The sequence below is a fragment of the Vespa crabro genome, chromosome 9, assembly GCF_910589235.1.
Source record: "Vespa crabro chromosome 9, iyVesCrab1.2, whole genome shotgun sequence".
Lineage (NCBI taxonomy): Eukaryota > Metazoa > Arthropoda > Insecta > Hymenoptera > Vespidae > Vespa > Vespa crabro.
In genome coordinates this window covers 6,443,861-6,468,422 of record NC_060963.1, presented here as the reverse complement: position 1 = coordinate 6,468,422, position 24,562 = coordinate 6,443,861, and the positions used below count along the sequence as shown (strand labels likewise).

Here is a 24,562-nt window from a genome sequence, read left to right as displayed (position 1 = left end):
CAGGGCACATATTTTCGTATTTATGTCGAAAGATAAGCACCAACGGTTAACCATAAATACCGCGGCACTTCTTCGCTGCATCAAGAGCGAAGCCATTTTGCGTTTTAACCGGCGCTTCTATCTCGGTAGAAGTTCCTTTTTCTCGAGTGGACAAGCGCGAGTGGATAATAACGGCCCTGGAGAATGGTCGGATAGTGCAATTCGTTCATTGATTCCGAACGAAAGTATGAGATTGTGAACTTTCTGAATGTGAAACGAGGATGGATGCTCGACGAAAGTCGACGAAAGTTTCCGTAGGACAGGCTCGATTAAAGAAAAGAGTAAAAGAGGGAGAGAGAGAAGGAGAGAGAGAGAGAGAGAGAGAGAGTCCTTTAAAGGATCGACGATTTGTACGAAGGCCGAGAGACACGTAGCGCGTCGATAAACGTATGGTTGGATGGGCCCGTGGATCGAAGAGAGGAGCCACGGAAACTCGATGCGAGATCTTCGTCGTCAAGGGCCGAGGATAATCGACTTAACGACGAGGCTTAACGACTTCTCGGTAACGGTTTCGCCAAGCTTCGTTCCTTCCATCGTTGTCCTTTTCGTCGTCGTCGTCTTCGTCGTCGTCGTCGTCGTTGTCCTCCTCCTCGTCGTCCTGACATTACGATCCAAAGGGAATTCTAAACTTGGGTCTCTTGTCCACCGCTTCAAGTTGAAGTTGGTACTATAGGGGCCCACTGAGCGATCGAGACACGGCTCTATAATGCACGCTCGACACCGCCATACGTGTCATGAGGGAATCGATCCGATCCGGTTGTAAGGCGACCTAACCATAAGTCCAGAGTGGATCGAGCTTGCTCGTCAAACGAGAGAGTACTTAGCCTTGCATACAGGAAGCTTCGGAATAAACCGCGATGTAGCTCTCTTTGTCATTGAACCCTTCGCGGTTTTATTGGCCCTCCACTTCTCCGTCTCTTTCTCTCTCTCTCTCTCTCTCGCTTTCTCTTTCTTTCTCTTTCTCTCTTGTTTCTTTTAGTTTCTCTGTAGTCTCCTTCGAGGAAGGTGCCAATCTTCAAAATGGACACCTCTAGAACGACGCACTCTGATACTCTTTTATATTCATTTCTTTTCTTTTCTTTTCTTTTCTCTTCTTTTCTTTTCTTTTCTCTTCTCTTCTCTTCTCTTCTCTTCTTTTCTTTTCTTTTCGTATCTTCTTGTTTCTTTTCTTTTTGAATCTTTCCAAATTCGTGCACGCGAAAAATGTCTATCTCGTAGCAAGAGTTTCGTAACGATCAGTATGATTTTGCGAAAATAGCTTGAATAAGCTTAAAAAAAAAAAGAAAAAAGAAAAAAAATACGATGATCGGATCGACCGGTATTCTTCTTAGATCCGCTGACGTAGCATTTGAAGGCATTATTCCTGCCTGATTTACGGTATAACAAACCGTATGTTGTATAGCTATGCACCTCTATATACATATATATACATATACATATATATATATATATATATATATATATATATATATATATATATATATATGATTTGCGAATCTCATCGAGGTTTGCTTCTTAATATCTAAAGTGTAATTTAATTATAGCGCTTATCGGCCACTTAGAAACTAAAACTCTTACTATTCTAATGGATACCTGCGCATGTAGTATCCGGGTTCGAGATTCTCTTTCTCTATCCCATTTCGTACCTTATAAGTGAGCGAGAATAATTACTATGGTTTCACGAGCCGTGATTAGCGGTTGTCACGCAAGCTGAAGAAAGAAAGAAATAAAGGAAAAAAAAAGTAAAAGAAAAAGACAAAAAATAGAAAGAAAGAAAGATAGAAAGAAAGAAGGAAAGAAAGAAAGAAACGTTACGGAAGAGAGCGTTCGTCATTGTCTTCCATCTTTCCAAAGGATATAAATACGCATACATAGCTTTTTGATTCCGAGATTAACGACGTCGATAATTCAATTTATCGCGTGTAATCATCGGACTTGTTCTATGGAACTTTTCGGAAGAAACTTGAGATTGGTCAACATAGTACGCTCAACGATTATAATCAGATCGTCGATTGAACACAATTTCAAATCGTCGATCTTTCGCACGTATCCAAGCGTGCTTGGTGATTCAATCAACCGAACGTTAAGTCGCATTTATCAATAATCGTTTTAATTAACGTGTCGCTCGGTTCACATTGTCAAAGATGGAAGATAGCCCGATGTTGGAATCAATTATTTCAAGGTCGTTACTTAAGATAGAATGTATATATACATTTAGATATATACGACAAACATGTAAGGCATAAGCTTGATATAAACAACAAATCTTCTGTCGTATCTATTTATTCTTTTATCTTTTTTTCTTCCATCTTTTTCTTTTTTTCTTTCTTTTTTTTTTTTTTTTTTTTTTTATGAGAAAGAGTCGTTGTTGCAGTCAGTCCGGATAATATAGAGATATCTTAAAGATGGATTTAATAATGTATTACTTAAATAAACATATCGTAAAGCTTAAACGTTATTAATGTATTTGTTCCACTCTAACCCGAGCAACACCATCGTCCGATAACAACACCATCGTCCAATCTCTATTTTCCTGTTTTTTTTTTATTTTCTTTCATTTTTCAGGATCGTGACAACCTGGCGAACGGCTCGGAGCGTGACTCCCCTTGGAGTTGTGGGGGTGGTGGCGGCAGTGGCCGTAGACCCCTCACCTCCATTATTGAACACCTACGCTCCTCCAAAGGCAGACTTCACAATGGTGAGTCAGATATCGAGTCTCTTTATCATTTCCCTTACCATTCCCGTAGATTATCCTATAAAATATTATTCTACGTTGACCGGTGTCGTAACGAAAATTTTCAACGAAACAAATTTACATTTTTTTCTTCGTTTTAACTTATGCATGTATATATATATATATATTTTCTTTTTTTTCTTCTTCTTCTACATTTATATAAAATTAGAAAAACCTATCGAATAATTTGGAATCGTTCTCCTTCGTTTCCTTTTAATTTTTTATTCTCGGTAGTCGCTTTGTATACTAGTGCGCCATTAGTAATAACGAGCACGGTCGCTGCCATAAACGCAAGAATAACGATCCAACGCGCTCGGTAGGGGACAATAAATAATCAGGGGAAAATATCGGCGCAACGAGACGCAAACGATTCGTTCTCCCTGTGACTTGAAGTGCTCGGCTTTCGAGACGACTCTCTTTCTCTCTTTCTTTCTCTCTTTTTCTTTCTCTCTCTTTCTCTCTCTCTTTCTTTCTCTGTTGCTCTTGTGATGTCTTCATTCCAGATAATTAGAGGCACGGACGAACATAAGCGAGACGCACCGCTTCGTCGCTACGCGCTGATTCTCTCGAGTGAAACGAAATTCCTTCTCTTCTCTATCTCCCCCTTTTCTTTATTTCTTTTTCACTCGCACTCATTCTCCGATTCTCTCTCTCTCTCTCTCTCTCTCTCTCTCTCTCTTTTTCTGTCTATCTTTTTTGAACTCGCAACCTTTTCATCTCGACGAATAAATCGTGTTCCACCAATGCGTCCTCGCATACGAGTGACAAATTTACTCCGATTGCTAAGACAGATAAACAAAGACGAACGAGAAGGTGTACGAAAAAGGATTAAAAGAAACGAAATGTCACCGGCCGAAAAAGAAACGTGCGGAACATCGATCGCGATTAGGAAATAAGTTTTTTCGAATGGATCTCATTAGGTACGCCGAAGGTTCATTATTACGTTATCAACGTCCTCAGGCACGCATAATGGAGACCGAATGTATTTACGAGGGTTATTCTTCCTCTCTCTCTCTCTCTCTCTCTCTCTCTCTCTCTCTCTCTCTCTCTCTCCCTTTCGCATCCTATCTATCGTAGCCGTTTGCCGTTCCTGCAAAAGCCAGGATCCAACCGGGGCAGTAACAATAATCCTTATCCAGCGGATAATTGTGCTCACGGAGGATTTATAGAACGAGTTCAGGTACCGATCCTCTATCTAACGATCTGCACCATTCAGCTCGTACGATACAGGACCTCAGGGAATAAGATTCATTCAAGTCAAGTTTAGTTCGTGATCTTTAGTTCAAGATGGATCACGGATCGATGATCGAAATCCATGCGTCTGTCAGAACGGACGTTCGTCTGTATCTCATAGAGGAATAAAGCATTCGTTATACCGAAAGAAACTAGATATAGATAATGTAAACCATAGCACGTAGCAAAGTTTTGAAAGACTCGTTCACGGAGTGTGTTCATCAAGGATGGATAAAGTGAAAAATTTTCTAAAATTTGCCATAGATCGGGTTTATTTGGATTCTGAGATAATTGTTCAGTTACGCATCGGTCGATAAGACACGTCATTATGTCTGAATGACATCATACGACTCTACTTGCCTTCTGGCAATCTTATTCTCTATCTCTTTATATCTCTCTCTCTCTCTCTCTCTCTCTTTCATTCTCTCTCTTTCTCTCTTTATTTGCTCGCTTCTTCGTACGATAAAGTGCCTAAGCCACTCTGTTCCTCCTAATAAGGCACTGGCGATGAACCAGTAAGATAGATTCGCGTGTCATTAGCGATGATGTCAATCCGAATTGCCTGACGATCGGTAGTGTATAAGTCTCCTATAAGATACGCCTAGTAGTTTTGCAAGATCGATTTTGTACTAACAAATATACCTAGTATCTTCCCTTTTTATTTCGCTTAATCGGATCGACGAGATTGAAGTTAATTCGGAACGATCGTGAGGAAGATACTTATAAGTCGATCGATCTCAACGAGTCGGATTAAGCGCACCGATCCATAAGATCGACGAATCTCCTCTGGATCTCCTTAACGATCAATGCCGTAGGCGGTGGGGACGACGATGATGGTGGTGTTGGTGGTGATGGTGGTGTCGGTGCGATCTCTTTCGAGGCTATCTCGTTGTACAGCCACGTCGATTCTACTCGATTCCGGTCAGCATCCTGGAAGCGCCGATTCGACACGCGGCATTCGGAGGCCGGTGCACCGCGTGCACTCGCCAGGATGCAGGCGCACGCACAATTTATAATGCAATTAGAGCCTCGGATGGTAGCGCCCGGATTTATGGCAGGTAGGAATCCGCAGCAACGTACGGTGTGGTAGGGGTCGGCAAAAGGTGGAGGAAGAAGAATAAGAGGAAGAGGAAGAAAAAGAGAAGAAAGAAGAAGACGAAGAGGAAAAAGAAAAAAAGAAAAAGAAGAGGAAGAAGAAGAAGATGAAGAAGAAGAAGAAGAAGAAGAAGGAGAAGAAGGAGAAGGAGAAAAGCAGAGGCCGGGTTATATACCCGAGGAATGAGTTATATGCCTCCCGCGGTAGCCGATGCATTATTTATCGCTCGGCTTTTCATTATTTCTCCTTCTCGTCCATATGGAATATACACGAAAGCTCGCAAACTCGAATACTTATACTCTCTTGAAAGAATACTTCTACGTGAATCCGATAAAACGTGATCAAAATTATTTACGATATTATCGATTTTACCTACTCGTCTAACTGTCTTTTTTCTTCTTTCTATTTTTTTTCTTTTTTTTTTTGGTTTCCAACGATTGGTAAAGAAAAGACAAAGAGAGAGAGAGAGAGAGAGAGAGAGAGAGAGAGAGAGAGAAGAAGATGAAGAAAAAGAAGAAACTCTTCGTCGATGAGACAATGTATCTCTCAATCGTCCGATTTTCTTCTACCGTAAACTACCTATCGTATATTCGTTCTAAGGATCTCAGGTGGGAAGTTCTGGAGAACTTTAAAAGTCCTTGAAAGGGCGCCTCTATCATTAGGCGCAATAACTTACGTCGGTGTTACGATGCTAATGAGGATTCCTCTAGCACGATACTCTTATTTACAGGCTAGTAGTAAGTACGTATGTATGTAAGTAGACGTTTAGGAGGACTACAAAGAAGCTTTCTTGTTTTACTTCAGTGAAACTTTACTTACTCTCAAATAATCAGCCACATTCGGCTTGAGGATCTATCTGATCGTGCCTCGTTCGAACGAACGAACGAACGAACGAACGAACGATCGAATCGAAACGAAACGAAACGAAACGATTGCCTTTTGCATTCGTAATTATGCGCCTTTGTCTTGAGACTTCTTTCTTCTTCTTCTTCTTCTCTTTCTTCTTCTTCTTTTTGTCTTTTACTTTTCTTTTTTTCCTCTTTTTTTCTTTCTTTCTTTCTTTCTTTCTTTCTTTCTTCCTTTTTTTTTCATCGATAGTTCTCGCAAGAATGAAGTCGTTAACGAGCTAGCAAGGAAACCGTTCGAACGTACGCGGTACGACTTTATCGGTGAAACCGCATACCAGAAGTCACTCCGGCTGCCTTTTATCTCGGCAACGAAATCGCTTGAACAAGATTAATTGTAGTCGAGTGAAAGCACGACAAGATAATAATTTATTTCGAACGAAATGGTGAAATATTGAAACGTTAAGAGCGTTGCCTCGATAATCGCCGCGAAACGTTTTAAAGATCTTCTCCCGATTTTGATATCCTTCTTTTCTTCTTCTTTTTTTTTTTTGTTAAACGCAAACTCGAGAACATAAAAGACGTCCATGACCGAAACGTGCTACGAATATAACGCGGTTAACTATTGGATATCCCCATCGGGAAGGGGAGATATTGTGTGTAAGAAAGATGGATAGATAGAAATAGATAGATAGTTAGATAGATAGATAGATAGATAGAGAGAGAGATAAAAAGAGAGAGAGAGAGAGAGAGAGAGAGAGAACGTATACGCAACGAATGCTGCGCCTATACACTGTAGCAGTATCCTTAGAAAGTTCGTGGTCGTGAAGATAATTGCTTCTTAGAACAAAATTACACGCTCTATTCTTCGCGTTCATCCCACTTAGAACAAAGAAGATCGATCGACGAAGACACGATGGAATTAGAAGGTGTGTACGGCCGAGTCATCTGTGAAAAGAACACGTCGAAACGACGATGAACGATGACTTCCATTCCTGCTTCGTTCCTCTAACGAAGGTTAATGCATTCGATTATCGAAGATGTCGTTCTGTCGTCGCACTTTCTAATATCGAAGGGAAATCTCTAACGGGTTCCTTTAAAATAATCGAACGAACGGGCGAGCATAAAGAAAAACAAAATTATCATTAAAGGAAGACCGTGAGGAGGGTAAGAAGAGAAAAAGAGAAATAAAATACGAAAAAAAGAAAAAGTAAAAAAGAAGAAAAAAAAGAAGAAAAAAAGAAAAAAAAAGAGGAAGAACGCGAGCTATGAAGTGCAAAGGAGGCGAGCGAAGAACCGAACCGTTAATCGCCAACGTAATTACGATTATCGCTCATTGATTGCACTCGCGATCGTGCACCTTCTACACCTTTCTTGGCGCATAGACGAGCGATTTACGGGGCCGCGTTTCGCCTTCGTCGAACCGTTCCCCTTTCGCGTAATTTAACACGATTTAACTGGTGGTATCGTTTTTAACGACGACATAATGACTAGTCTGTTTTTAATCGAAGACTTAGGTCATAAGGTAGAAAAATCACGATTCCTTAAACGTGATGGGAGAGAAACGTGATTTACAAAAAAAAAAAGAAAAGAAAAGAAAATAAAATAACAACAACAACAACAACAACAACAACAACAACAACAACAACAACAACAACAACAACAACAACAACAACAACAACAACAACAACAACAACAACAACAACAACAACAACAACAACATTAACAACAATAATAATGATAATAATAATAAAGGAAAATAAATATATTTAAAGAATATTTATATACTTGCTTTAATGGAGAGAATCAGATGTGTTGTGCCCTTTAACTCGACGTATTTAAATCAATGTAAAGCCGGACGACGTTACATAGTCCACCATATTAACCTCTCCTAATGCAATTCTTAATCGAGTGAAAGTTCTCGATGCGAGAGGACGTTGATAGACCATCCTCAGAACGGCAGGTAATGCAAGCGAAATCTTATTCAAGAAGCAGACCGGGACGTAGATTCGCGTACCTTTCGGGGTACCTTTCGCACGTTGAATGCAACGAATAAAGACATTAATAAAGCGTGTTTCGTGACGACGCGGAGAAACGTTGGTGAACGTGAAGAAAGAAAAAAGAGAAAGAGATAGAGAGGTGAAAGAGGAGGCAGAGGAGGTGGAAAAGAAGGAGAAGGAGAAGGATTCAACGAAAGGGAGAATACAATAAGCTTGGTCGAGGGTAATGGATGCTGGCGTTACTCTCTTGAGCTTTGGACGTTGTAACGGATGGCGTTGCTCCGGATGCTCCTGCTATCTTACTTCTTCTGATTTCTATTCGGATACATGGATCCTATCTGAGGTAGGATCGGTGAGGATTGAATAAAAAGCAAGCAAATGCTGCTGTATGAAAAAAAAATAAAGAGAGAAAGAGAGAGAGAGAGAGAGAGAGAAGAGAGAAGGTCAGTATAGATAACGGAGAATGATATCTTGATACTCAAGAATGATGTGTTTATTTTTTTCTTTTTTTTAACCTTCTTTTCTCTTATCAAAAGTAGGTATTCCACAAGAGAGATAAGATGTTCGGATTATAAAGATGTGTAAGTGTGCCGATTCCGATTAATCTTTCAAGCTGTATTTTTCTTTTTTTTTTTTTTTTCGTCAATATAGAAGAAAAGAAAAGTATCTTTTTTTTTCCACCTTAAAACCATCGACGATCGAGAAGATCGTTAGACGATAAATATTCATATGTATCGTATAATATTGCGAGAAATGATGTCATCGATCGTATATCGATTATTAATATATATGTATATATATATATATATATATATATAATATTATTTATAGGTTGAAATAATCGATTAAATGAATATAATAATTATATAAATATATTTTCCAAAAACGGGAATAAATCTCGCTAACTTAACTCGCCTCGAGTTTATATCTCGCGTATCCTTCGTAACATTCAAATCATTAGTCGTTGTCAGCCGCGTCCGGTCACTTCTTCTTCTTTTTCTTCTTTTTCTTCTTCTTCTTCTTCTTCTTCTTCTACTTTGCTGCCAAACGAGAATCAGGAATCTAGGTGCACGACATCAAACACTACTTATGTTTCTCCGTGAGTACTTATGTTCGTAATCATTTCCAACAGGAAAGTGAGTGAAAAAGAAAAAAAAAGCCAAAGAAAAAAAGAAGAAAATGAAAAAAAAGGAGACGAAAGGTTCAAAGGACACAGAAATTTCTCTCCCCTTCTCTCTCTCTCTCTCTCTCTCCCTCTCTCTTTCTCTCTATCTCTCTCTCTTTCTTTCTCTAGATTTTATACGTCACGTTGATCGCTTCGCAATCGAATACGCCGCGCTTTCATTGAATCTACCTCGTTCACGTGGCTTATTAACTTTGGCATTTATGACCCTTTGAACCCCGTCGATTCTAGTCGGGGAGCACGTTTTATTGCCCGGTTTATTGCGCGGCAACGACGCATTGAATTAAGACTTCACCAAGATTGTCGTCGGTCAGGATACATAATTCATTTCGAAGGATAAAAATAATCATTACTGTACTTGCCGACTTTGTTGCATTTCCCCGTAGTATCTCGAATTGGCTCGATTGGATTACCATCGATAGAATTTCATAAACCAATTGGTAATTATATTTTATTTTTATATATATCGTGAGACATTGAGATCTCAATATCTCTTTCTCTCTCTTTCTCTCTCTCTCTCTCTCTCTCTCTCTCTCTCTCTGTCTTTTTCTTTTTCTTTCTCTTTCTAGCGAAGATAATCTCTGTTCGAACGAGGAGAGTGAAAATAAAGGGAAGTGTAAACAAGTGGGAAGTGGAAAGGAAAGGAGGGTTCTTATCTTTTTTCTTTTTATATGGCTTTTTGTTTTTTCTTCTTTTTTTTTTTCGTCTTTCTTTTTTACTTTCTTTCTTTCTTTCTCTCTTTCTTTTTTCAAGTCAGTGATATTAATAATTCTGACGGTCTAAGAGGAACGAATGGATCTTGCAAAAAGCGTCTACCGATGTAGTCTTCCCTCGAGCTATCAAATTCCGCGTGTATAAAGACGTGGGATACGTCCGACGTCTCATGAATGGGATTATTAATATTTCCCGTCCCTCCGTTTCCATCTCTCTCTCTCTCTCTCTCTCTCTCTCTCTTTCTATCTCTATCGCTCTATCTCTCTTTCTCTATCTTTCTCTCTCTCTCTCTCTCTCTCTCTCTCTCTCTCTCTTTCTATCTCTATCGCTCTATCTCTCTTTCTCTATCTTTCTCTCTCTCTCTCTCTCTCTCTCTCTTCTCTTCCTCGTCTTTCTTTGCATCGCCTCGAAGCGATCCGCGGCGCTCTACCCTCTCCCGATAATTTATGCGAAATCGTGAAATCAAGTTTTACCGCTCTCCTATACGTCTAATGGAGGACCTTTTTAGAATACTTGCGTCGCATATGGTAAGAGAGCAGAACTTCTTCGCGGATAATTAAGATATCGTGGTTGAGCCTTACGGACCGGATTTATTAATACCAATTGGTTTTTCTTCGATTATCTTGATTCACAGGACCGGCTTGGTTCGTCGATTTTTTTTTTTTTTTTAAATGAAAACGTAAGATCGAAACTGATGTACATAGTACACAAATCAATATTAATATCTTTACATTGAAATAAGGAAAGGAAAAAAAGAAAGAAAGAAAGAAAGAAAGAAAGAAAGAAAGAAAGAAATAGGTATATTTCTATACTATTCTTAAAAAGATATTCTATATATGTATGTTGTGTGTACGTATGTGTGTGTGTGTGTGTGTGTGAGTATATATATATATATATATATATATATATATATATATATATATATATGTCGTGCCAGGGCACTCAATGGAATCGATATTTTCACGTGTTCCTTCGAAATGCGACAGGAGTGTATCATTACCTTAATGCATCGTTCGCGAAAGGAGGAGCGAGCGAATCGAAATCGTCTCTCGATCGGTCGGCGTCGTAACGGAGTAGGTTACTAATGGTGGGCTTGGTGGCTCGGTGAGTCGGTAGATTGGGTTGGGCTTCTTACGGGTCCACCGAGGTCAGATGTGTACGGGAAGGATATGCTCGCCCAAGGCACCGATGACATCGACCGAACGAATAGCCAGCCTTCGCTTCGCAGTCGAGAAGCGTGTACTCTTCGAGAAAGGAAAGATCGCCGCAAAAGACGTACATATGTATGTATGTACGTATGTATGTACGTATATATGTATATATGTAAATACTTACATAGCTCTGTATCTATATATGTACGTGCACACAACAATAATACCGAATCGATTTTTTACGTTCGACATAAATTTTATCTCGAATCTTTTTTTTCCTCTCTTTTAATCGTTCCTCTCAAAGATTTCAATTTCTTTATATTATTCTTTATATATAGGTTATCGAATAATTACAATCTGATTCGTTGCACGCAAGTTGACCTTTGATATATTATTATTAATATTATTATTATTTTTTCTTTTTTTTTTTTTTTTTAATAACAAATATATTATATTACTTAATAATTCATCTGATGTCCAATTTTTATATGAAATTAGTCGAAATTCAATTTGATTTATCTTTTCATTTGTTAATAAATACGTCTATTAATGTTAATGTTTCTTTTTTTCTTTTTTTTTTTTTTTCTTTTTTATTTCGAAACGATTATCTCGCGTGAAGTTCTCATTCCTCGAAAGGACTCCGATCGTGCGTGTCGCGATATATAGAAGAAGAAGAAGAAGAAGAAGAAGAAGAAGAAGAAAAGGAAGAATAAGAAAAAGTAGAAAAAGAAGAAGAAGAAGAAGAAGAAGAAGAAGAAAAGAAGATAGAAAGAGGTTTTCGTGCAGAAGCAAGCCAGCATCTGTCTCCGGTCTCCGTTGGTAGAGTAGAGGAGAGAAGGGCTAGAGATAGGTAAAGGTAGAGAATAAAAAGAAGCAGCAGAAGGAAATCAGAAGGGAGAAGAAAGAGAGAAGCTAGGTAGTGGAGATGCTGAGAAGAAGGAGGAGGAAGAGGAAGAGGAGGAGAAGGAGGAGAAGGAGTAAAAAGAGAAAGAGAAGGAGGAGGAAGAAGAAGAAGAAGAAGAGGAAGAAGAAGGAGGCATGGGTCATGCAACAACAGGAAGGTTAGTTGCTCGAGGCGGCGACAAGCGAGCGAACACCATCTCAAAACGTGCCTTTTACATACGTAACCGGGCCTTCATAATAATTTCACTCGGCCACTCGGACTGAGGGCAGGATCGACATGTAACGCGTGTTTCCTGGAAACATATCCTTTTCGTCGAGCGAAAACGATCCCTTCTCTCTACCGTCATTAACCGATGAGAGAAAAAAATAAAAATAAAAATTAAGAAAAAAAAAGAAATAATAAAAAAATAAAAAAAGAGGTAGAACACAATTTCAATGGTTCGTTGGTAATGATTTTCGTTCATTTTGTTCTTTTTTTTGTTTTTTTTTTCTTCATTACTTTTCCATTCATCCTATATTTTCAACTCCATTATAGCTACTTATCACAGTAAGTAGCTATAATGGAAATGAGTGGGATAAAAGATGGGAAGTGGTAATAGTATTCATATAATATCAACTATATTCAAGGATAAAAATCTTATAACAGATTTGTATCTAATTAATATCGATTATTTATCTAGCCGGGATAATTATAGAAGAATGATCCCATAGATCATCATATTGTATAATGGTATATTATTTTATTTTATTGTTATTAGATCAATCTAATTTTTGCTAAGTTGTTCTATTTACTTTAGTCTGATATTTTCTAATATAAATTGATTTCAAATAAACGAATATAATATATACGATTGGCATTATAAGTTGGAGTTATTTGTTCGAAGTATGTAAGCCGCGATATAAGGAGTGAAAGAAGAAATAGGAAGAATTTAAAGATAGTCATATCATATTCGGTAAAGCGAGATGAGTGAAGGATGGGGCTGGGTGGGGGGGGGGGAAGAAAAGGACATAGGGATCGCTATCAACAACATCGTCTTTACAGCTATTATTCTAGGGGGGGTCTCCTCGAGTGCTATCTCGTAAACATTACAATCCCCACCCCAACCCCATAGGTGTACAACAGTTGGATATTATAATGATCAGCATTACAAGTTTAGGGAAAAGATTATTAGAGTGAAATTTAATCTGTTAGATCTGGTTTTCTGTTAATAGTAAAGGCGTTGTCGCCGTTTTCTCTGCTTAATTGGAACTGATTTAATAGTCCTTGTATCATAGAAAATCGACGTTGGCTAATATTTAATTCAATTAACGATCACCATGTCACTATCTTTAATTGCTATCGACAATGAATTATTACATTAATTTAATGAGATATCGCTTAGCATTATCGATAATTATTTATCTCATCAGAAATAATTAATTATAGTGTTATAACCTCTTTCATATATATATATATATATATATATATATATATATATATATATATATATGTATCTATTGCATACGGTATAAGGTCAGGAACAGTCTGGATATCCGGTCATTTACGAGAGCTCGTCACGCGAACGAATTTAATAATCACGATGGCCGGTAGAAAATTTTAAAAGAGTCACTCCCGAGTAGTAGTAGTAGTAGTAGTAGTAGTAGTAGTAGTAGTAGTAGTAGTAGTAGTAGTAGTCTGCCGTGCAGATGACGTAGAAGAGGAAAAAAAAAAGAGTATTCCTCTTTCTCTCGAGAAGAATATTACGAGAAACGCTCTTATAATCTCTCGTGTTCTCTCTCTCTCTCTTTCTTTCTTTCTCTCGGGGCTCAAACATGCACGAATAAACACGTATACACACGAACATAGAGATAACTTACAAAGCGGTACAGGATCTCCATTCGCTTCCGGTATAATAGTTTCTGGTGGAAGAAGACACGTATATAGAAGCAGAGCGCGTTCATGCTCCGCGAGGCAGCTACTCCTCTCGTCTTTTTCAGATGTCCACTGAAAGCTGGTGCGTTGCTTAGGCACTTAGGGTTTTTGCCGGTCGATCGAGCGACACGGTCCACGTGCCACGTGTTCGTGGTAATGTCAGAATTGCTCTTTACCAAACGAGTGGCGCAGCCACCGCACGTTTAACTACCATTACGTATCATCAGAAAAAGCTCTTGGCTGTTTAAAACACTCCAACGATATTTTCTCTTTTCAATCTTCTATCTTAATGCGATTTAGATTAAATCTATCTTGCGTGTATGTACACATATGCATATATTCATATGTATATGTATTTATATATATATATATATATATATATATATATATATATGTATACATATAAATATATGTAACTACATAAAAGTATCACGATATATCGCGTTATAATTATTCTACTTAATTCATCGATCGTATATGTTAGTACACAGTAACATGTAATTACGACTATTTAACATTTTTTGATTATTCAAACTTACAAATTTTATTACTTTAGATTAAAGTTTTATTCGATATTATTCTTCCGAGGAACGATAATTTAAATGACTGAATTAAAATTATATTTATTCTTTTTAGAGACTCATTTAGAATGTTATTTGGTAGGAAAAAAACAGTAAGAGAGAAAGAGAGAAAGAGATAAATAGATCGATAGATAAATAGATAGACAGATAGACAGATAGATAGATAGATAGATAATTATTCTCTCTATCGAAAAATATTAATCGAACAAAAACCTTTCTCGTTTTTATCCTTCATTTACATCAATTATTGCTTTTAATAAGGCAACTTTCTCTTAATAAAAGGAACAAAGAAACTACAAATAATCAATTTGATACTTTTAACTACCTTTGTAAGTATGATTACATTCGATAATATATATTCCTATTACCAAATGGCTGTACGGTTTTCAATGTTAAAAGTTATTATCTATCTTATGTAATACGCTCGGTCTTTATAATAATTACATCGTCCATTCGAGCAAAAGGCATGTTACTTCTTGTATCTCTTATATCTCTATGTTATATATATATATATATATATATATATATATATATATAAATGTAACATATATATAGAAATAAATGTTCCTTTCCAAAACGAATAAGTTTCTTTATTAATGGCAATAATTACGTATATACGTAAGTAAAGTAAGTACTTAAAGTAAGGTGTTGTATTTTTGGTATATAATTGTTCGTATCCAATAAGAAGATCAGTGGTGTTGTATAGTTCGTTTTCGTATTGTTTTGCTGATTCGATGATCAAACGATCAACGTCTCGCTTTTGTTTTTAAATGTCTATAATAACGGCATTACTTTCAAAGCGTTTCTACATCGCTAAGAATAACAAAAAAACCGAGGAATAATGACAATCAAAGGAAAATACGTACTGTTTTCAAAAGTTTAATTCATTATTATTAAATTTTTATCCTTAAAATGAAATGATATTTCTCCTGGACGAATAAATGATTAATATAAGTAATATTTCATCAAAAAACGATATAATTAAGTTAATACATACATATGTTCCATATTGTTCTAACTTTGCTCAAAGATTTAATAACTGCAAGTCATTAATTATGTGCATCTTTATCGCAATTTTATTTGTGATTCTTATAGCATATGTCAAAAACAAAAAAGGACAGTATAATAGAGGAAAAGACAGTGCGAGTTGTGTTGTATTATTTATAAATATTTATAAAAAATCAAATTTTTAAGAACCTAATAGGACTATGTTCATTGAACCTTCTGGAAATACCTAATATATAAGACAAATTAATCGCTTTCCTTGGTTTAACGTAAACGTAATGGTTATCAATTTTTGACCCATTAAAAATTTATTATCGACCGATAGATCGAAAAATACTGGTTTTAAACTGCTAATCATTTTCTGACTTATACTTATTGCGTACAGTAACATAATCACAAAGTTTAACCGTTAAAATTTCATGCTTCAATAAAAGTTCAAGTAAATATATTACTCGAACTGAAAATTTCGTCGAAGTAATATAAGTTGTCAATTTTAAAAAAAGAAACAAGAAAAAGAAAAAGATTATTTCGAAAATGAATATGACGTATATTTTTCTAAATCCATTGGGTAAATAGATATATATTATTAATTTTCACATTAAAAATTTAACATTGCATTTCAAATCTTAAAACTGATTTTCTGTAATACTAAAGATTCTGATTTATACTCTTTTTCTTCGTTCACCTTATATATAATATGAAACTTCTATAACTTTATTATCTGCGATAACTTATCGTTTTATATTATTTAATTATTATTATACTTTACAACAAATATATTTAAGTAATGAGTATATTTATATTGTTATACTATACTAAATATAACCTATACTTAATAAATTATTAAGTTTCAAGATATAAAATAACTATGGTACCTTCGTGACGATAAAAATAAAATAGTTATACGGGTGTGCAACTTCAAAGTTACATGACGTTACAGAAAGAAAGAGAAAGAGAAAGGGTTAACAGTTGTTTGATAGTATCAGCATGATTTTGAGTACGTAATGACACTAAAAAGTATAAAATGTTTCTTCTTAATTATAAGAAAACAAACTTTTTTAAACGATACAGAATAAATGATAGTTACCTTTTAAGTTTAAATACATCTACGTATTTAGAAAAAAAATATATTTTTACATGTGTTTTAATTTTAAACGAAAACGTTATCTTTATCTACTTTTTGATTGTTTATTTCCTTGTGTATTCGTTTCTTTTTTTTTTTTCTCTTTTTTCTTTCATTTTCTTTTTTCCTATCGTTTTAATAAAAATCTTCTCATAGTCACCGTCCTTCGACAAGAACGCTAACGAAACAAGTCGACTTTTCATCGAAACAATGATTTATTACCGGTTGGTCGTTCGCCTGTAGACGATAATTACGATTAAAAAGATACACCGGCGTGTACGCGAGAGTAGAGGTTGTTAATTCACACCAGCAAAGGAGATCATCATTTGAACGTGTAGACTGTAAAAGAATGACTTTCGGTGAATCCAGTTCGCCTCTTGTCACCAACGATGATCGATCAGCCTGGAGGATCTCTACTCTGTTCGCTACATAGCAGACCTAATTTCTTTCTATCTCGAAGAAGAAGAAAAAGAAAGAGAATGAGAACGATGCACGATGTCTCGTCAGTACTCGAGCGAAATGACCGTAAACGAACGAACGAACGACGACGAGCCGTCGCTCAGTTTTTTACTGCAAGTTTTGAGAAGAGAAGAAAGGTGGAAGAGAACGATGAAAAGAAAGAAAAGAAGAAAAACCTTGGGTAGAAGTCTCGAAGAACAACGAGCAGTTTCAAATAAGAAAATAAAAAGTATAAAGTATAAAAAATAAAAAATAAAAAAAAAATAAAAAAAAAATAAAAAAAAAAGTCGGAGTCTCGTTAGGTTAAGGCTATTACAAAAGATAAAGACAACAAATAGTAATGGGTTCCTTTGTGAATTACTTTACAGGATGCAACAGATTCATCGTAAGATTCTCCTTCCTAAAAGAAACTATTTCGAAGATAATTCAATTGATATCTCGAAAGCTTAAGACAGTTCATCATTTTTCGCTCGTACCGTGTGTGATTTCAGCGTTAAGTATGATAGACAAAATATGAACTACAATACTCTCACAATGCCGTGCATTATCGTATCAGTTTATAAGCTTGAATTACTTACACCACTCTTGCATATAACATAATGATTAGATTAGTTTTGGTTAGAATAGATAGTGCTAGTAGGCTGTGAAATCATGCTTTTTATTATCTCACATTTATATCCTTCTTTAATGGTAGGCATATCTATCGTAGTAATTCGTGATAAATATAATGCAACACAGGTACGCATTTATTTTACGATAATAAATATATAAAGGATAATAAATATAATTGGTACGAAAATCAGTGAATAATTATATATGAAATATTACAATATTTTATATAATATAAGTATAAAGTATTTCTTTTTCTATGTCTTCTTCTTCTTCTTTTTCTTCTTGTCATTATTCTTATTATTATATTATTTATTATATTATATATTGTTATGTTATATATCATTATTATAGTAATAATAATAATACAATATAAAGAGAACTATTCCTACAAGAAAAAGCATGAAAAAATATAGTACTGAGTTTTACTTCATAGATAATGTGAAAACAAACTAATGTTTTGATTTTTATTAAAATAATATATTATTATTTTAATTATTATAATTATTATTTTATAAATAATCTACAAAATTTTAATTTTAATCATAAATGTACATACTTAATATTAGCCCATAGAATTCTACAATATCCAATCTTGGAAGTGGAAGTATTATTAGCAATGTAAAGTGTTAGTACTTTAATGTTCAATCAGAATTAGATTAAAGAAATTTTGAAAGTACATTAAAATATGTAGCCATTCACCCGGTAATACTTGCATCAGATCCAGATTAGGATGGTAGATAGCAAGTAATACCGATTCACGTCTCACCACGTGGAGGTTGGTGCATCTGGAGACTCATAAGCTAATAATGATTCTACTATAAAATCTGCGTTCCCGGTTTAATCTAATCAAATTTTCAAGCAAATAAGACGAAGTCATAGACCTTTAATCGCGTCTACGAACATCTACGTGAGTATTAGTATAACGATGACTATAACTTTAAAATCCACGTTCCTCAGGTGATATGATATAACCGAAAATTCTGGCTCTCAACACTATTTGGAGGAACTTCAGTCCCCGTTTACGAATAATAGGATCATCGCAACATTAGAGTACGAAAATCGAGCTCGATGTTTCTCTACTGAAAGAAGGAGACTTGTTCAAGGTCCTATTTCAAGGACCCACATCTAAGAGTCTCACCCCAAGATTCTTTACTCGATAATCTAGCCTGAAAAGATGAGGGGAAAGAGAAGATAGAAAAAAATATTGAGAGAAAAGATTCAGTAGGAAAGAGAAGAATGTTAGAGCAAAGCAAAAGAAGTCGAAAAAGAAAAAGAAAATTTGTAGGGAAGAAGATTCGTCCAGCGATGATTCTAGCCTGGAACAGAAAAATATTAAAAATGCACAGAACATTTGCTCACATGAAAACGATAGAATTCAGTATGAGAAGTGGACATATTGAATATCGCTTCACTCAAACAAAACCAGAGTACCAAAATCGAGCTCGATTTTTCTTTACTGAAAAAAGGAGACCCGCCCAAGGACCCTCCCAAGGGCCTACATTTAAGGACTCCTCCTAAGAGTCCCACCATATAGTTCTTCCCTCGGTGGTCTTTCTCTCGATGATGTAGTCTGAAAAGAATAGGAGAATGAGGAGACAGAAAAGAATAGCGAGAGAAGAAATTTAGTAGGGAACAGAAGAAGGTTAGTTAGAAAAAGACGAAAGAAAGGGATGAAAGAGGAAGAAAATTGGTAGAGAAGGTTAGTTGAGAAAGAGAAGAAAATGAAGAGAAGAAGAGAACAAAAAAAAAGAAGTAAAATAAAACCGGAACGCTCATGTGTGCGAGAAGGATGGAACTCAAAAGAAGAGGTGGACATTTCAAACATCGTTCCATCAAGCAACATCAGAGTAAAAATCGAATAAAGTTGAGATCGATATATCCTACTGAAAGAATGAGACCCGCCTAAGGCCTCCATTTATGGGTATCATCCAACACGTAGATAAAATTAAATAGGAAAAATGACGAGCTTAAGTGGGATAGAAAAATGTTCTATGCGAGTCTTTAAGAAATTATTTTTTAAATTCTATTATAGTATATCCAATCATCCATTTTTATCTATTAAAGTATGATTAGTAATGTAAAAATGTAAGGATTTTTGATGTTTAGTTGAAATCATAAGATTTTGATATATCGCAACTATCGCACTTATTCAGGTCTCACCACCTGGAGGTTGTTGTATCTGGAGACTCATTTATGGCCTCTTTTAGAAAAAGCTAAATTGATGTGTATTCAACAATCAATTTTAAATCGATAGTATATGTATTAATCGATAATAATGATATACAATGTATATGATCTTTATAATGTTGCTAATAATGTGCTATTATTTAAATATTAATTAATCATAATTCATATTCCTCGTACATTGTTTAAATGTTAATAAAATAATCTTATTTATTAATTATTCCTTTCTGATCTCTCTATATATATATTACTTATGAAAGATAAAAGTATGAATATAGTTTAACTTTAAGAAATAGAAAAAGTGAAATATGTATGAAATTCGACTTTAATAATAAAAATGCAAAATATCAAATAATCTTAATCGCGTAAGCGAGCAAAGTGGGATTTCGACACACTTCCTTGTGTGGTCGTTTCAGCTTCCTGTGCACATTGGTTCAATGCACTTTCAGTGGTCTCCACAATTGTCATATGTTATGCATTTCATTCAGCTATGATTTTAATATAGAATTCGATATTATTAAAATAATATTATAAATTTAATTGAACTTTAGAAAAGAGAAAAAGTGCAATATTTATTGCTTGATTTTAGCGTAAAATTTGATTTTATTAAAATAAAATTATTAATTTAATTGAACTTTAGGAAAGAAAATAATGTAAAATTTATGCCTCGATTTTAATAATAAAAATCCATAAAATATGAAATAATTCTATTTGCGTACGCGTGGCAATGTGGAATCGGAGAGGGAATATTACATTGTCTAAGTTTTTCAAATCTACACTCTTACACCCATCACCATAAAAGTATTGTAAGTGACAATGTGGTAAAATTAAACTATGAGTAAGAGTCTTTCTGGAAAGTTTCTAGTGAATTTTCTAAAATAACTTAATAGCTTATAGTTGCCCTCTTGAGTCACAATTTATGGGGTCCTTTATAGCATATAGTCTCTTCTTTGTTTTGTGCCCTAACCTAATCGATTATCGCTCAAAAAGTGTAACAATAGAATTTCATTCCAAATTCTAAGATATGGAAGGAAATTCTAACACAATTCTAACATATCTCCAAAGTATAGACCTAAATCTTTTTGAATAGCAACTGATTATTACTTTTTCAAGAAATAACTTTCCGCAAAGAGAAATTGGAATTAGTATTATTAATTGCTAAAAATCCTAAGCTAAAAATTAATCAACTTATTATCTAGTCCTATGGATTATGACACTACAAATTTCTTTGTTCTGTAGCAATGACTCTACTCGCCTTCTCTCTTTCAAAAGCAATGACTCCATTGAGATTTTTCTTTTATCAATTCAAATTAATTAAATATTTAATTAATAGTTATTTAAAAATATAAAGCAAACTCTTGGATGTTTTTTCTTACGAGCTAGTATTTTAATTATTAATAGTAAATTATGCACAATTTTGCTTGTAATCCAGAGACTATCAATTGCGAATATTTTCATCTTCGTTATTCATTAAAACTCTTTAATACCGATTATTTACTATTTTAGCGAAGAGAAAATAATATTTAAAAATGCATTGAAATGCGTGTTTCGAGCAATAGTGTAATAATTTAAATTAATATATTATTATTTAAATATTAGTTTATTATACTTCATGAAGAAGATTACATATCGTTTTAATTATTATAAATTAATCAAAATCAAATTGAAAATAATTAAAAACGCATATGGAACAAGATCTTATTCAGATCTAATAAATAAATCAAAAAATAAGAAACGAGTAAATCTTCGAAGAAATTTACTCATGGTCACTCGATGCTCTTTTTATTAATTAATTGCAACCAATCACTCGTACCGATTTGGAATTTTCGTTCTCGATCATAATTGAATGTTCGGAGGGACTTAAAAATTTACTTACTAAAAAAATTCTGCAATGGTTCCAAAACACTTGTCCGTGATTTAGGTCGAAATTGAGGGTGGATGATACGTAATTGATTGAAAATGAGGAAAGTAGACATCGAAGTTGGATGAGATCCTTTTCAGTGATGCATTGATTTTAATTCGTGGTAGCTATTTATTAACTGACGGTTAGTGAATTTACTTCGCGAAAATCTACTGTTTTTTTTTTTTTTTTTTTTTTTTTTTTTTTTTTTTTATAAATATACTCTGTGCAACTATTAAAAGAGCAAAACACTTTACGAACAAACAGTGACTTTAACGACGGCATTGCACGCAGTCGATAAAACAACACTAGCTGTTTAAATCGCGAAACGTGAATGAACAAACACTGTTTCCACTTCGCAATATTTTTATTTTAACGATAGAAATACACTCGATTACATCATTGCTTTGCGCGCAATTGCAATGATGTTCTAAAGCAGAAAAATAAAAACAAAAGTATTAATATCACTGTTATGACAAGTAACTGTATAAATTATTGAAGAAATATGTAATATGAAAATATAGTTGATACTCGAAGCCAAAGACATCTTGAGAGAGCTTTGATGTTTATTCGTCGGCGTACAAAATAAAACTGATTCAATAATCTTGAAGGTTAGTCAAAGATTTGTTTTTGTTGACATTGCACGTAGTCAACGATCGTCAGTTTAAAATTTAAATCAAAGAGATAATGAATTAAAATTATTTTATGTTAAACACGTGTTTCGAGTAGTATAACGTATAATCGAATTTATTATTGTTTAAATATTAGTTTGTTTAACTTCGCGTACTTTTACATTATTTAAATAAATGTAAAATTATCAAAGGTATTCATTTTTTAGTTATCACGTTTAAAAAGAGAGAGCTACGATGTTTATTCGACCGAATGCAAAAGAAAATTGTTTTGATAATTAATTAAAGTTTATTTTTGTTTAAGTAAACAAATTAATATCGGCACATTCAAATTTTAACTCTATTCTGATTATTAAATTTAATTCTATTTTATATTAAATACGTGTTTCGAGCAATGGTATATTTAAATTAATGTGTTATTGTTTAAATATTATTACATTTAGTAAGATATTAAATAAAAATTATTTCATATTTAACGCGTGTTACGAATCCTGCTACATTAAACTGAATATACGATTGCTTAAATATTAGTTTATTATACTTTGTGCAAATTAAACATTGTTTAAATAATTATGAAAATTATTTCTAAGACGCATTACCATGAACGATCGATCCTTTATTTTCTTATTTTTGCCATAAATTCATTCAATTGAAAGTTTATTAAAATTACTTAATAAGTTACCATGGCTTCTTCGTATGAGTATAGCGAAACGCGTTTCCTTGCATTTGAAATTGATTAGAAAATCTAAGCATTGGTTTACGTATGCCAAACAAGGAAGTAATTGGCTATTTCATGGAAACAAACCATACACCACTATGGCATTTTTATAAAAATCATTAATAAGGGTAGGTGATTTTTTTCTTTTGTCACGAAGTTACAAGGTTGTTACTACACGAAATATTTTTCTTTTTTTTTTTTTTCACGAAAAATATCGAAAACATTATGATGAACAAAGTCTGATTCTAAAGATGAAGATTTGAGCGAGGACATGGCTTCCTCGAATTTTTTTTATAAAGCTTTATTCCTATGCACGAACTATTGTCGAAAGAACATTATTTTTCGACACGATTTGTTTATCAAAGAAAACAAATCTTCTTCAATATTTCGAAAAAGCCACGTTCTTGCTCGAAACTTCATCCTCAAAATGAAATCTTGTTCATCAAAATCATTCAAGAATTATATCTGTATCGATTGTTGACGTAAACAATTATAAAATCAGAGGGTGACGAGTAGCCATAAAAAAAATCTTGTTTAAAAGTAAAACTTGTTTAAACGTAGATGAAAAGATAAAATCCATTTTTTTTATGCCGTTTTTCTTTCTTTTTTTCCTTCTTTTTTTTTTTTTCTTTTAGGAATTGTAGGCGTGTATATTGTTGATGGTACGATGTCATATGATATCAGGTAAGATACTTACATGGAATAACTTAATGCTGGCTGACGTAAATATTATTGAGTAAGAATCACGAAAATGACGTTTTAATACGTTCTAAATGAGTCAGATCGAGCAAAAATATCTTTCTTCTCGGTAAGCCGTATTACCGGTTCTTTTTTTTCTTTTTTAACGCTCAAAGAAGGTAACAAGAACGAGAGAAAAAGAGAGAGAGAGAGAGATAGAACGATTTTTATTTTACTCGAGAGATCGGTGTACCAAGTGAAGAGAAAATTATCTTCAATGGTATTCTAATCTATATCTATTATCTCTGTTCGAGTCAAAATCAAGTCGAAATATCTACGTGGACGAAGATAACGCATGCAAAGTCGTTAATCAGCGATAATTACCCGATGATGAATACATACATACATACATAGATACATAAGGTCGTAACGCTTATGCGATAATCTAGCCTTCGGCTATATATTGAAGAAGAAAATGTCGGGGGTGGCCTTGGAAAGCTAGTTCTCGATATACAGATGCAATAGTCATATTAGTCTCCAATGGAATTAATTTTGAATAACTCGTTCAAATGGATTCGTTCGTACTCCTATATTAAACTGCAAAATCTATTACCGTGTTACACACTATAAATCTTATTACGTTCTCTCTAACTAACATAACATGGATAAATAAGATAATAATCATTTTTATTTCCTCGTTAAACTACGAGATTGACAACGGATAAATATAAGTATGTATATCTAACGAATATTCTATTATACGCGTTAACGATACTCTATTATTATATTAACAACAAATAAATATATCTAATGAAAGGAAGACAAAATTTTCCCTCGAGAGAGAGAGAGAGAGAGAGAAAGAG

At 34.3% G+C, this 24,562-nt stretch overlaps 1 protein-coding gene across 1 annotated transcript in view; it reads left to right on the top strand.

Annotated features, from left to right (window-relative positions):
- The window catches only part of LOC124426745, a 183,791-nt gene that overhangs the window by 16,755 nt on the left and 142,474 nt on the right, over nucleotides 1-24,562 (top strand). Inside the window, exon 3 of the mRNA XM_046968816.1 lies at nucleotides 2,605-2,737. Coding sequence (XP_046824772.1) covers nucleotides 2,605-2,737 — 133 coding nt within the window. The remainder of the gene's footprint in view (nucleotides 1-2,604; nucleotides 2,738-24,562) is intronic.